This window comes from Mirounga leonina, unplaced genomic scaffold, assembly GCF_011800145.1.
Source record: "Mirounga leonina isolate KUSES-001 unplaced genomic scaffold, KU_Mleo_1.0 Mir_129, whole genome shotgun sequence".
NCBI classification, from domain to species: domain Eukaryota; kingdom Metazoa; phylum Chordata; class Mammalia; order Carnivora; family Phocidae; genus Mirounga; species Mirounga leonina.
The window spans coordinates 75115099-75128490 of NW_023270323.1; the positions used below are offsets into that span (position 1 = coordinate 75115099).

General features: G+C 48.4%; 1 protein-coding gene across 1 annotated transcript in view; it reads right to left on the reverse strand.

The window, feature by feature from the left end:
• OTOP1 (otopetrin 1) overlaps positions 1–12949 on the reverse strand; it is a 32999-nt gene extending 20050 nt beyond the window's left edge. The window contains exons 1-2 of the mRNA XM_035004436.1: positions 12529–12949; positions 957–1093 (exon numbers count right to left, since the gene is read on the reverse strand). Coding sequence (XP_034860327.1) covers positions 957–1093; positions 12529–12949 — 558 coding nt within the window. The remainder of the gene's footprint in view (positions 1–956; positions 1094–12528) is intronic.
• Positions 12950–13392: the final 443 nt, after the last annotated feature.

A 13392-nucleotide genomic window follows, 5' to 3' on the forward strand; every position in this document is an offset into this window, starting at 1 on the left:
GAAGGAAGGAAGGAAGGAAGGAAGGAAGGAAGGAAGGAAGGAAGGAAAGAAGGAAGGAGAGACTGGAGGGAGGGAAGGAAGTTATTTCTTTCTGGTCTCACTAAGGCTCTCCACATTGTCACTGGTATCACTATAAGACTCTGTCACCATGGGATTTGACTCCCCTGAAATAAATAGCCAATAAATGAATTGTTGGTGTTTCCAGGACAAAATACCATAGACTGGGTGGCTTAAAACAACAAAAATGTATTTGCTCACACTCCGAGAGGCCAGAAGCCCAAGATCAAGGTGTGGGCGGGGTTGGTTGCTCCTGAGGCCTCCCCTGCCGGCTTGTGGATGGCTGTCTTCCTCCAGCGTCCTCACGTGGTCTTCCTTCTCTGTGAGTCTGTGTCCTAATCCCCTCTTCTTATAAAGACACCAACTCTATTTGATCAGGGCCTCCCATATGACCTCATTTAACCTTAATTACCTCCATAAAGACCCTATCTCCAAATACAATGCTTCAGTGACCCAGAGGAGTGATCATAACGGCACAGGGTTTCTTTTGGGGGTGACGAAAATGTTCTAAGATTGATTGTGGTGATGGTTGCACAACCCCATGAATATACAAACCACTGACTTGTACACTTTAGAGGGGTAAACTGTATGGTATGTGAGTTACAGCTCAATAAAACTCAGTGAAATATATTCAAATTCCCCCCAAGCCTTTGCTGGTAGACTCAAGCTTGGCAAAATTTCCTGACTCTCCATTACAAGTTCTGCCTCACAGGATTCCCACAAAGACAGCCAAGGGGACACAGAGACCCATTTTACAGTGGAGGCAGCTGAAGGACTGAGCCTCAGAGAAGGATCCAAGCCCACCTCGTGCTGCCCACCCAATGCATCCCATTTCATACACACCCTGGGATGCACTTAACAGGAGCCAACGTAACATAAATAAACATCGTAGGGTTTACCTGCAACAGAGTATGTACTGCGTGTGTGACAGGAAAGACTCCTTCAGTGGCTGATAAACACTCAGAAAATCCAACGAAGTACCCAATTTTAAGGCATCCCAGGATGATGGTAATGGCCGCAAACAATGTGATACTACCTAAATTGGGGGTGTGGGGGGAGAGCATAGAAACACACACATATAAGTGTTGATATGCACAGATGTCATTTCCAAATAAACCACATTAAACCCTCACATATACAGTCAAATGACTGACGAGGCTGCCAAGACCATTCAGGGAGGAGAGGGCAATCATTCCAACAAAGGGTGCTTGGGAGAGTAGCTATCCAATCACAGAAGGATGAAGTTTACCTTACCGTACATGACATACAGAAATTAACTCCAAATAAATCAAAGACTTGAATGTAAAACCTAACATTATAAAACTCTTAGAAGAAAACGTAGAGGAAAATTTTTACAATGTTGGACTGGCCAGTGATTTATTGGATATGACACCAAAAACGCAAGCAACCAAAATTAAGATGGATACACTGGACTACATCAAAATGAAAAAGCTTTTGGGTATCAGAGGACATTAACAGCCCACAGAAGGGAAGAAAATATTTGCAAACCTATATCTGATAAGGTGTTAGTAACAAGAATCTATAAACAGCTATAATTCAACAAACAACCAATAAAAAAAAGAACAATTAAAAATGAGCAAAGGATTTGAATAGCTATTTCTCCAAGAAAGACATAAATGGCTAATTAACACATGCAAAGATGCTCAGCATCACTCACCCTCAGGGAAATGCAAATCGAAACCACAATGAGATAGCACCTCACAGCTATTAGGATGGCCACTATCAAAAAAAGAAAGAAAGAAAGAAAGGAAAAGAAAAATAGGAGAGAGAAAGAAAGGAAAGAAGAAAAAATAAGTCACAAATGTTAGCGTTGGAGAAATGGGAACCCGTGTGCACTGCTGATGGGAATGTAAAATGGTGCAGCCACTTTGGAAAACAGAATGGCTGTTTCTCAAAAAGTTAAAAGCAGTATTTCCACATGATCCAGAAATACAACTTTGGGGTATATCCCCCAAAAGATCAAAAGCAGGGACACAAAAGGCTATTGGTACATCCATGTTCATGGCAGCATTATTCACAACAGCCAAGAGATGGAAGCAACTCAAGTGTCCATTGACAGATGAAGGGATCAACAAAATGTGGTCCATCCAGACAATGAAATATTATCCAGCCTCAGGAAGGGAGGCCATTCCGACCCAGGCTACAACACAGGTGGAACCTGTGAGGACATTATACCTAGTGAAATAAGCCAGTCATAAAAAGACAAATATCATATGATTCCACTTATCTGAGGTTCCTCAGAATAGTTAAATTCATAGAGACAGAAATAAGAGTGCTGGTGCCAGGGGCTGGGGGGCGGGGAGAATGGTCAGTTGTGTTAACAGGTACAGAGTTTTAGTTTTGCAGGATCAAAGACCTCTGGATATAAATTGTCCTAATGTCAACGTACTTAATGCTACTGAACAGTACCTTTACAAACAATTAAGTCAGTAAACTTTATGTTATGTATATATGTGTATATATACACAATTAATTAGATATACACAATTAATTAATAAGACAGTATTATGTCCTGTTTATCATTGTTCCCACCCAAGGAATATCCCAGGTCTGACAAATGATATACATCCAACAAAGATTGGCCAAATAAACAGAAGGCCTCTAGAAGCTTCTCCCCAAAAAAGATCAGTCTAAGAGTGTCACTGCTATGCTCAAAAATCTCAGTTCTCTAATTTGAAAATCCTGCTCTCCAGAGAATAAAGAGGAGGGGCATACGGGTATTCAGGAACTCTCTGTACTACCCTTGCAACCCTTCAGTAAATCTAAAAATTCCCGAAATATAAAGTATCTTTTTAAAACTGATAGGAAGGGGAGGTCCATAATAATGGCATGGAAAGGGCCCACTCTAGGGAAAGTGAACAAAGGAAGCATCCTTTGATGGTGTATCCGGCATGGTTTCGACCAAACAATAAAAACGAACAAAAAATATGCATATGAAAACAAAGACTGGAAAGGAACATGCAAAATACATTAAAAAGAAACTTGTAACAAATAAAAATATTAGCAAGAGAAACACAGTGATCCTAGAGACTTGATCAACATCAAAGTTCCTAATCCTTTTCCTGGGCCAACGTTGACGGCCATTCACACGTTCTCTCCCACGAATGGGAGGAAACTGGATCGTGTGTGACATGCATTGCAGTGAGAGAGAGAGAACAGACTCATAAGACTGAGCTATAACATTACAGCTCCAGCCCAAGAAGCCTCCCGCGAAAAGTAATTCAATCGCCTGGCTCCTTTCCATTGCTCAAAGCCTTATAGAAACAACTCTAAGTCACATTTTTCTCTTCCATCCTGGAAAGCCCCAGTGAAATAAAAACCTTAGTAAGAGTGGAGATTCAATCCCAGGGCTTTGAAATGGTTTGACAAATGCACAGTTCGTTTTGGTTACAAAGGAAATAGCAAAAGGAGGTGAGGCAGCCTGGCTGGTGTGGCAAGAACCCAGGCTGTGGCTCTGGGGACCTGGGCACTGGTCCAGGCTGTGCCACGGATGTCATGTGTGAGCTCAGGCGAGTCACTTCCCTGCTCCTAGCCTCAGTTTCCCCAACTAGAAGATGAGCCTGGTCCCCAGCCCTGGTTCTCAAACTTGAACACGCATCAGAATCACCTGGAGGGCTTGTTAAAACACAGATGGCGGGGTTCCACCCCCAGAGTATCGGATTCCATAGGTTTGGGTGGAGCTCCCGAATTTGTATCTCTAACAAGTTCCCAGGTGGGGCTGACACTGTTGATCTGGGACCCCGCCTTGAGAACCACTGGTCTAGAACATCCCAGTCGCTGACATTTCAAGAGGTATGATAAATACATCATACACTTTCTCATAGTCTTGAAGTCCTTCTTTCCTTTATCCATCCATTTATTTTTACAACAAATATTTCGGGGACTCCTACAATGCATGTGGCATTTTGCCGGGGGCTCACAGGTAAACAAACAAGATTGCTGGAGAAACAAAAGACACATGTGTAATATTGTATAAAATTGGGGTGTGCGCAAAAATATAGAGGTGCAAGCTGGCGCCAGACTTCTCATCTGCAGCATGGGAAACCAGAAGCCAGTGGAAGAGCGACTAGAGTCCACTTCAAGGGAAGGACTGCAGCTCAAGAACCCAATTTCCAGCCAAGATGCCGCCTGCTTGTCAGGGCAAAAGACGGAAAGAGATTTGAAGATAGGCAAAATATAATTCATTCAACAGCTATTTGTTGAGCACCAACTATCGTCCAGCCACTGTCCCAGGCACTGGAGACATAAAAAGGGCAAATAAAATAAAGTGTCTGCCCTTGGTGAGTTTAACATTCTACTGGGGAAGACAGAGAGTAGAGGAGCGAGGAATGTCATCCACATGACTCCTCTGACAAAGGACTTTAGCCAAACAGCCAGTGAACTGGAGGAGAGTCCTCATAATTTGGGAAGATGAAAAGGAGAGGGAACAATGTTGAGCAATAAACTTATCAAAGGATTGGAGAGGATGATGGATGTATAATGGAAGGAGGGAGGGAGAGAGGATGTAAAATGGCAGGATGGATGGGAGGATGGGTGGGTGGGTGAATAGTCCAGTAGATATATAAATAAATTAATAGGAAAGAAAAACAGGATAAGAGAAACTAAATTCAAATGGATGAAGATAAACCCACTGGAGGGGCGCCTGGGTGGCTCAGTCGGTTAAACATCTGCCTTCGGCTCAGGTCATGATCTCGGGGTCCGGGGATCGAGCCCCATGTTGTGCTCCCTGTTCTGCGGGGAGTCTGCTTCTCCCTCTCCCTCTGCAGCTCCCCCTGCTGTGCTCTCTCATTCTCTCTCAAATAAATAATAAATAAAAATCTTTAATGAAAAGTTAAAAAGGGAGAGAAGCAAATGTTTTTCACAGATCTCATCAGTGGAGCAGAGAGTAAGTGGGGGGATCTTCGAGCGGGCAGCAATGTGCCTTGCTGGGGGAAATGTTTGGTATTTCTTTTGGGGGGCAGATAAGAATGGAGTAATATGCATCTGACGGTGAGAACGAAGAAAGGAAAGACAGTCATTAATTTCATAGAAAGACACAATAAGATGCTCAAGTACTCCAAAAAGCAAATGTGTGCAAAAGGAAAATGAAGGGAACGATGTGTAAAAGAAATCATTATAATCATCATAAAGAAAAATGGGAACAAAGTCAAGTATATAAATCCGTACAGTAAACGAGAATGATCTAAGTCTCCCATTAATTAGACAACAAGGATGGGACTATTGAATTAAAAACAAAACCTAACTTTATCTCTTTTGTGAATCACACTTTCCACTTAGTGGCAACGGCAGAAAATCAAGGTGTGGACAGAGGGGCAATGCAACTGAAGGGAAGGCAGGAATAGCACTATCGAAGTCAGACCATATGGAATTTAAGTGAAATGGAATAAATAGGATAAAGAATCCCTTCACCTTTATCATCACACTTGAAAAAGAAGACCTAATGTATGAGGAAGATATAACAGTCCCTCGTGTGCCAAATAAAATAGTTTTTCCCTTGTATATTTACCTGCTACTTTATTTTTTTAAGATTTTTTTTTAAAAGATTTTATTTATTTATTTGACAGAGACAGAGATAGCGAGAGCAGGAACACAAGCAGCGGGAGTGGGAGAGGGAGAAGCAGGCTTCCCCCCGAGGAGGGAGCCCGATGTGGGACTCGATCCCAGGACCCTGGGATCATGACCTGAGCCGAAGGCAGATGCTTAACGACTGAGCCACCCAGGCGCCCTTCAGATTTATTTTAGAGAGAGAGCGTGCACGCAAGTGTGAGTGGGGGAGAGGGAGAGAAAGAATGTCAAGTAGACTCCCTGCTGAGCGTGAAACCTGATGTGGGGCTGGATCCCACAACCCTGAGATTACGACCTGAGCCGAAATCAAGAGTTCGACGCTTAAGTGACTGAGCCACCCAGGTGCCCCTTATCTGCTACTTTAAAGAGGTAAAATGGAAGATTCCAGAACTAGACAGATCTAGCTGGACAAAACATAAGTAAGGGCAGAGAAGAATTAAATCACACAACCAATAAACTTGGTTTTATAATATCCCTTTGCACACCTCAAAAAAAGAGTATATAATTTTGGATATCGATGGAATATCGACAAAAATCGAGTAAACTGATTGCCTCCCTCATAGGGCTGTAGAGGAGATTAAATGAGTCACTATATGAAAAGCACCTAGAACAGTGCCTCGCACATTGGAAATCCTATAAACAGATGTTATCATCATTATCATCACATCAACCACAAAGAAAAATTTAGTGAATTAGAACCAATTAGCAAGTTCCCCAGCCACATCACTTGAAACTAATCCTATAAGGTCTGGTGTTGGCAGAGCGAGACCCCTCGTCTGTGTTAGGCACCCAAATCCCCCCTAGGAGTCTGAAATCTTGAACTGCAGGCTCTTAGAGGTAGAAGTCCCACAAAGTCAGTCTACAATCCCCCATCTCATGCAAGAATGCTTCCCAGTGCATCATGAGTAGCGGCCAATGGGTCTCCATCTGGACATGCCCAGGGCCGGGAGGCTCACTATCTCTCAAAGCACACCCTTCCATCACCAGCTAGACCTTATATTAGAATGTTCTTCCTTACACTGAACTGCAGTCAGCCTCCTGAAACTGCCATTCTCTTCCCTGGAGATTCTGTCATCATTCACTCATCCATCCGTCCATCCATCCATCCATCCATCCGTCCATCCATTCCTTTGATGATTCAGTAAATATCAGCTGCCACTTTTTACATGTCAGGCACTGTGCCAGGGGCTAAGGATATATTGGGGGGCACATTCAGACAGAGGCTCTGCCTCTGAGAGCCCACAGTCTGGTTACTGACGAAGTGAACAACACAATATCCTGCCTGATTAGGGTTAAGAAGAAAATGTACGATGCTCTGAGAACATACAACCTGGGAGCCACACCCGTCTGAAAGGATCAGGAAAGGCTTCCCTAAAGAAGTGACTCTGTTTTCTGGAAACCAAAGGATGGCTGGAGCTCACGGGAGTGAAGCTGCCTCATTTTCTACCCTGGTACATCCTCTCTCCTCTGGACTCAACACCCTTGCGTTCCTCCTGGGGCCCTCCTTCTACAGGTGCCCAGATGATGCTCAAAGGGGAGCAAGGTACCCCTACATGCAGAACGACTTCCTTTCCAACGAATGCCAAACCAGCATCAGCGTTTTGGGCAACCCCGTCATCTTACTGATGCTGAAATCCTGGCATTGTGTTTATATTTTCTATTAGACAAAAAAAAAATCTCAACCCCAAAAAATATGTAAGAAAAAGCATGCAGTTAGGCAAGAGTCCCTCACAGTGACCCCAGGCTGGGTCTTGGGGATCGCTGCTCTCCTTCCCGAGGAAATTGCTTAAAAACTCCTGAATGTTGATCTCTTCCAGAACTTCACTGGCTGTCACTCTCACGTGCAGTTCGTGTATTCTGTGTATTCTTTTTGCATTTTTTAATGATTTTTAAGTTCTTTTTTCCCCCGGACTCCAAAGAAAACAAAAGATCTTCCTCTGGGGACCCCCCCACCTATCCCCTGCACTTGCCCCTGCACTTGCCCATCATAATGCTGAATCATTTATTTCATAATAAGACATGTCTCTTCTATGTGCCAGAGGCTTCTAAGCATTTTATATGTACTAACTCACTGTGTCTCCTAACAACCCTATGTGATCGGTGGTATCATCGTCCCCATTTTACAGACCAGAAAACAGAGGCAGAAGTAGAGCTACATGCCCGGTGTGGGGGCATGCTCTTGGCCATCATGCTCTGCTGCCCCTCACTGTCCACATCATCCTCAGCCGCCCCCACATCCCTCCGTGCAGGGCCATGCCTAATCGTCCTGCCATCCCCAGAGCCCAGCTAGTCCTGGGAGCTTTGTCCAGGCTGTCAAACAAAACCAGATCAACAGTTCTGCCCAATCACCACAAAAGTTTCCATGCTGTGCACCTGGCTCTCTTCTCTGTTGCTCTCTGCTAGTTCCCAAGATCCTTCTGCTCGATGAAGAAGACAGAAAGCAAAAAGGAAGCAGACTTTTGCTTTCTCTGACACCTGTTGATACCATGCCATCTGCCCTGAAGCAAGGAGCTCAGCCCTCTTCTTTCTCACTCTGTCCAAACATTTCCAGTGATGAGGAGCTCAGCCCTCCTCCTGAAACCCAGCTTCCCGGTCTGGTAAGTGGGGGTGATGACACCCACCTCAAGAGTCGCTGTGAAGTTGAAAACATGTGATATTGAAACCTGCTGAGTGAAAGAAGCCGGTCACACAGATGACAGATCACATGATTCCCTCCAGTGGAAATGTCCGGACTGGGCAAATCCAGAGACAGTAAGTGGACTAGTGATTCCCGAGGGTCAGTGGGGAGTTAGAGGTTTAGGGGATGACAGCTAAAGGGGACGGGGCTTCTTTTCGAGATGGTAAAAGTGTTCTCCAACTGACTGAGGGGGTGGTTGCATTTATCTGTGAATATACTACAAACAATTGACTCCTGCACTTCAAATGGGTGAATTGCAGAACATGTGGACTTTATCTCAATAAACCTATTTTAAAAAAGAAGAAGGAAGGGGCACCTGGGTGGCTCAGTTGGTTAAGCAACTGCCTTCGGCTCAGGTCATGATCCTGGAGTCCCAGGATCGAGTCCCGCATCGGGCTCTCTGCTGAGCAGGGAGTCTGCTTCTCCCTCTGACCCTCCCCGCTCTCATGCTCTCTCTCTATCTCATTCTCTCTCAAATAAATAAATAAAAATCTTTAAAAAAAAAAAAAGAAGAAGAAGGAAGAATGTCTGGGACACACTGATGTGGGGCTTGCTATCCCTGTGGCAGAGACAGAAGCCCCGAGAAACAAGGAGTGTGTGGGAGACGCTATGTCTGCAGAAGAATGAGGCTGTGAAATTAAGGTGAACATGCGTTCTGAGCAGGGAGAGCAAAGTAAAGCCCAGACCAATGTTCATGAGCTTGCACCTGCCGCAAAGTCAGCAGGGTGGGCTGGGATCCCCCGGGACCCACCCGACAGGTCCCTCCTCTGCCTCTCGCCAGGTGCTGCCCCCTGACAGCATCCAGGGTTCTGTGATCCTGGCATCATCCCTGGTGGTTTCTCGGGAGTTCCGGCTGCACTTCCAGACTGTGGGCCCCCTGAATGCCCAAACTGTTGCATCTTTATGTCCTGCAGCCTTTGCCCCTTCCCTCGTCCCCCTCTGTTGCTCTCTGCCCTCTTCACACACACACACACACACACACACACACACACACACGTGGACCCATCTCTTTTATCGACCTTCACTTACTCACAGGTGGGGACAGCCTCTTTCCCAAACCCATCATCATGTTCTGGACCTTTATATCTACAGTCTGTACAACCATCACCCGTAGGCTGGTCTTATGTAAGCAGCTCAACTCTGCCCCTTTACTTCCAGTCCCTTAAGGGACAATAAGCATAGTGCTGTGAGCAGCCCATTTCCATGGGTGGGATGCTAGATAGAGATGTAATGTATCATATACATGGGTATGTCTCATTCTAAGAGAAAAGTATTCTGTAAAAATCTGATCTTATAAAAGGAGTAAATTGGGGGGTGATTATTCACAAGCATTTAAAAAAAAAGAATCACTGTGACAAATAATTGTGACAACACTTCTAACGTACGTGCATCCCGAAGTCACTCAATAAACACAGCTATTTTTCTTATTGGCGTTGTTCCCACAAGTTTGTGTTAAAAACACTTCCCTGGGCTTGAGACAGAACAGTAGTAACAACAAAATCCTATCACTGGTACATAAGCCACTGCAGTCTTTTAAGGGACTAGAAACAGACCAGAAACAGGACCCTGGTAATTCACCAGATGAACCAGCTATGCAATGGGCTTGCATGTCACTGCACCCACTGGGCTGGCACGAGATATCCAGGATGCTGTTGCTCCTTCCAAAAAAAAAAAAAAAATCAATCTCTTTACTTAGCAAATAGAGGAGCTGAATTAATAATCCATCATTTCCACTAAAAATTTTAATAGGGCAATGTTTTTTGTTCCAAAGGAAGTTTTCACTTTCTCATACCCAGTAGGTGGAACAGAATGTTCTCTGCTCAAAGCAATGCCTCACAGCCCATACCAAGACCCAAAAACTTTCTCTGGAAAATGTTGGTGCCCCGAATTCCACAGGCTGGCTCTTTCTCAGAGCCCCAGACTTCTAAGGCTGTCACAGAAGCCAGGGCAGAGCTAAGTCAAACCTGTCTTCCCGGCTATGCTTCCCAGAAAACCTCAGCCCTGGCGGGGGCTGGGATTAAAACACCACCTTTGGCACCCCAACGTTCTTTCCTCTCAGGACAATTAGCCTCTGGAACTGTGTTCACGTGATGCGGCTCCCACCTCTTCCCTAAAAAGTGACCGGGGTTCTCATTTTACTGATGAGGGAATAGGGACTCTGAAAGTGAAGGTCCTCAAGCTGGAACATGGAGCCAAACCTTCCAGGGCCAGCACTATTTCCATTATCCACATACCTCATTTGAATGGTTATGTTATCATGACTGTTTAAACCACCACCATTTACTGAACACCTACTATGTGCTTTCTCTCTATTGCCACATTCATTCTATCACTACTTGGTGTCCAATAGACATCTCAAAAGTAACATGCCCACGAGAGGAAACTTGATTCTGCATCCCCACCCCTGCTCCTCCTTCTGTCTTCCTAATCTTGGGAAATGGCACCACCATTCACCCACTGACTCAGATCCCAATGCTTGGAGTCTTCCTGGAAAGAGGGAGAGAGAGGAGGGAGAGAGAGAGGAAGAGCAGGGGAGGGAGGGGTGGAGAAGGGAAGGGGGCAAGGATTGAAGGAGAAGGGAATGGGGAGGAGTGAGGGAGAAAGGAATGAATGGAGGAGGAGGGAGGAAGAAGGAAGGAAAGAAGGATGGAGGAGAAAGGAAGTGAGGGAGGGACAAAGAAGGGTTCCTTCCACTATAGGAAAGCATAGGTCAAAAGCCTGTGTGTGTAATATTTTTCAGCCTGTGTAAATCAATATCCTCAAAACATTTCATGCCTATTTGTTTGTGTGGGTGTTTGATATGGTGCCGGATTCCCCGCCATTCATGAACCTCCCTAAAACAACCACTTTCAGAACAGGAATTTGGGCCAGCCTGGAGTTGTGTCCAGTTTTTCCAAAGGCAAGATGAACTAGACACAGTCCCTGAGCCTAAGAAGCCTAAAATCTCATCCGGATGACCAGGCTCCTATCCAACTAGTCATGATACAAGGTGGGAGTTGACAAGGAGTGAAACACTCTCCACAGAGAGAGACATGGTAGCCAGTGGGGGTGAGGAGTAGGTCCTGCCAGGCGGGGTAGGGAAGATGGCCCCGTGCCAGACCTTTGAAGGGATGTGGGTGGGCACCCAGCCTGCACCCAACCAGCAGTCAGTCTCCCTCGGCTGAAACTCAGAGGGTGGGCAGATTGAGTCACGTGCCCAAGGTCATGCAAGGACAAGGAAAGCTACACTCTAAGGGAGAGTTAAATTCAGACCTCAAGAGAATTCAGGTAGAGAGGTGCCATGTGTCTGGTCCACACGGAGGGAGGTGGACTTCTCTGAGACAGCCGCTTTCTCCACCACGCACTCCCGACTCCCTCCTCCCCTTGACTCCACCATGTCTGTCTCCCTTTGAAGAGCAGAAGCTCCTGGAGGAGGGGAACCTTCCATCTTGACAACGTTTCAGTCTGCAGCGAGTAGGAAGGAGTCCCCACCCTCCACCGCCCCAGTGTTGATCCACTTCTCCATGACTCCATTGGTCCCAACTGCATGCTCTTGCGTCCTCTAAGCATCTACTCTACGGGCAGACCCCAGGTGGCTCTAGGACTAAGAGAGGAGCATCACAGAGCTCCCCTGGGGGGCGGGGGGAGGGGACAAAAGTATCAACAAGAACGCTGTCTACCCAGGTGGGCACGGTGCGGGGTGGAGGAGTGTGGTCAGCACCACAGAGAGCAGGGGTATCAGAAAAGCATCACGGGTTGGGGGGCGGCGGGGAATGAGGCCTGAGCCCTGTCTTGGAAAGCAGGGCAACGGGAAGGCACTTCCAGAGGGAACAGACTATGCAAAGGCGTGGAGATAGGAAACCTTGTGATGGGAACTCAGAGCCTTTCAGACTGGAGCGCAGAACGAGGGCCAAGTTGGGGACAAAACTAGAGGCCCTCTGGGGACTGACCTTAGAAGGCCAGGAAGGCCAGGATAGGGCGTGTGGCCCCCCTCGTGGGGGTCGGGGGCGGTGGAACCACCGCAGGACTTGCAGCCAAGCGGAGATGCGAACGGGTTTGTGGAGCTGTAGCCCGTAGGACGGAATGTGTGTCGAGAGCCCGAGGGCAGAGAGGGCAGGCTACTGCACCAGACCAGGCTCAACAAAGGCACCGAGAGAAGGAAGGGAGGAGGGAGAGCCGGAAGCGCCGTCGGGGCGACGGAGGCGGCGCGGCGGCGGCCGGGGACTCACCGCGGAGCCAGCGCGCGCCGGCGTGCGTGTCCTTGGGGCGGATGAGGCGGCGCTGCGCGGCGCTGCGGCCCACGTACCACAGCATCCAGAGCAGCTGCAGCACCATGAGCGCCGTGAGGAAGCAGAGCAGGTCGCCCTTGCCCACCGCCGAGGCGTGCACGGCCCAGGCCAGCAGGAGCAGAAGCCCCGCCGCGAACACGACCAGCCCGTACTGGCTGCTCAGCGCCTCGGCCAGCTTCTGCGGGACGCTGGCGCGGACGGCGCCCCGCCGAGGGGCCGGGGACTCCGGCGACGCCGCGCACGCCGCGGAGCCCGCGGCGGGGAGGCGGGGCGGTGGGCAGGCCGCGGGTCGGGCGGACGCCCTGCCCGGGGCGCTCCGAGCCGCCGGCGGAGAGGCGCGCGCCCCCGGGCCCTCGGGCATCGTGGAGGGGCGCGCACCGGGTCTGGTTCCGGGAGTGGCTGCGGGCCGGGCCCCTGCCCCTCCCTTGCCCTGACGCTCTCTGCCAAGCGGCCCCGTCTCCCGATCCCGTCCGACGCCTGCCCTTCCCGCTTCTGCCCCTGTGCCCTCGGCCAAGGTGCCCACGGGTCCGCCTACCACCGACCCCCACCCCGCTGGCCCGCGCCGACCCCGGCTTCCTCGTTGCGCTCCGGCGTGCGCACTGCCCACTTCCCCCGACTCCGCAAAGCCCGGCGCAGCCCTCCCGCCCGCTCGGCGACCCACGCCGACCCTCCCCGCCCCTGACGCCTGGGACCCGGGCCAGCCCTCCCGCGACGTCCGCGAGCCCTCCCGTCCGCTGCCCGCGCCCGCCCCCGGCTGCGCGGAAGCTTCTTGGCGACAGGTGCCTCCTGCCGGCTCCCGGGGTG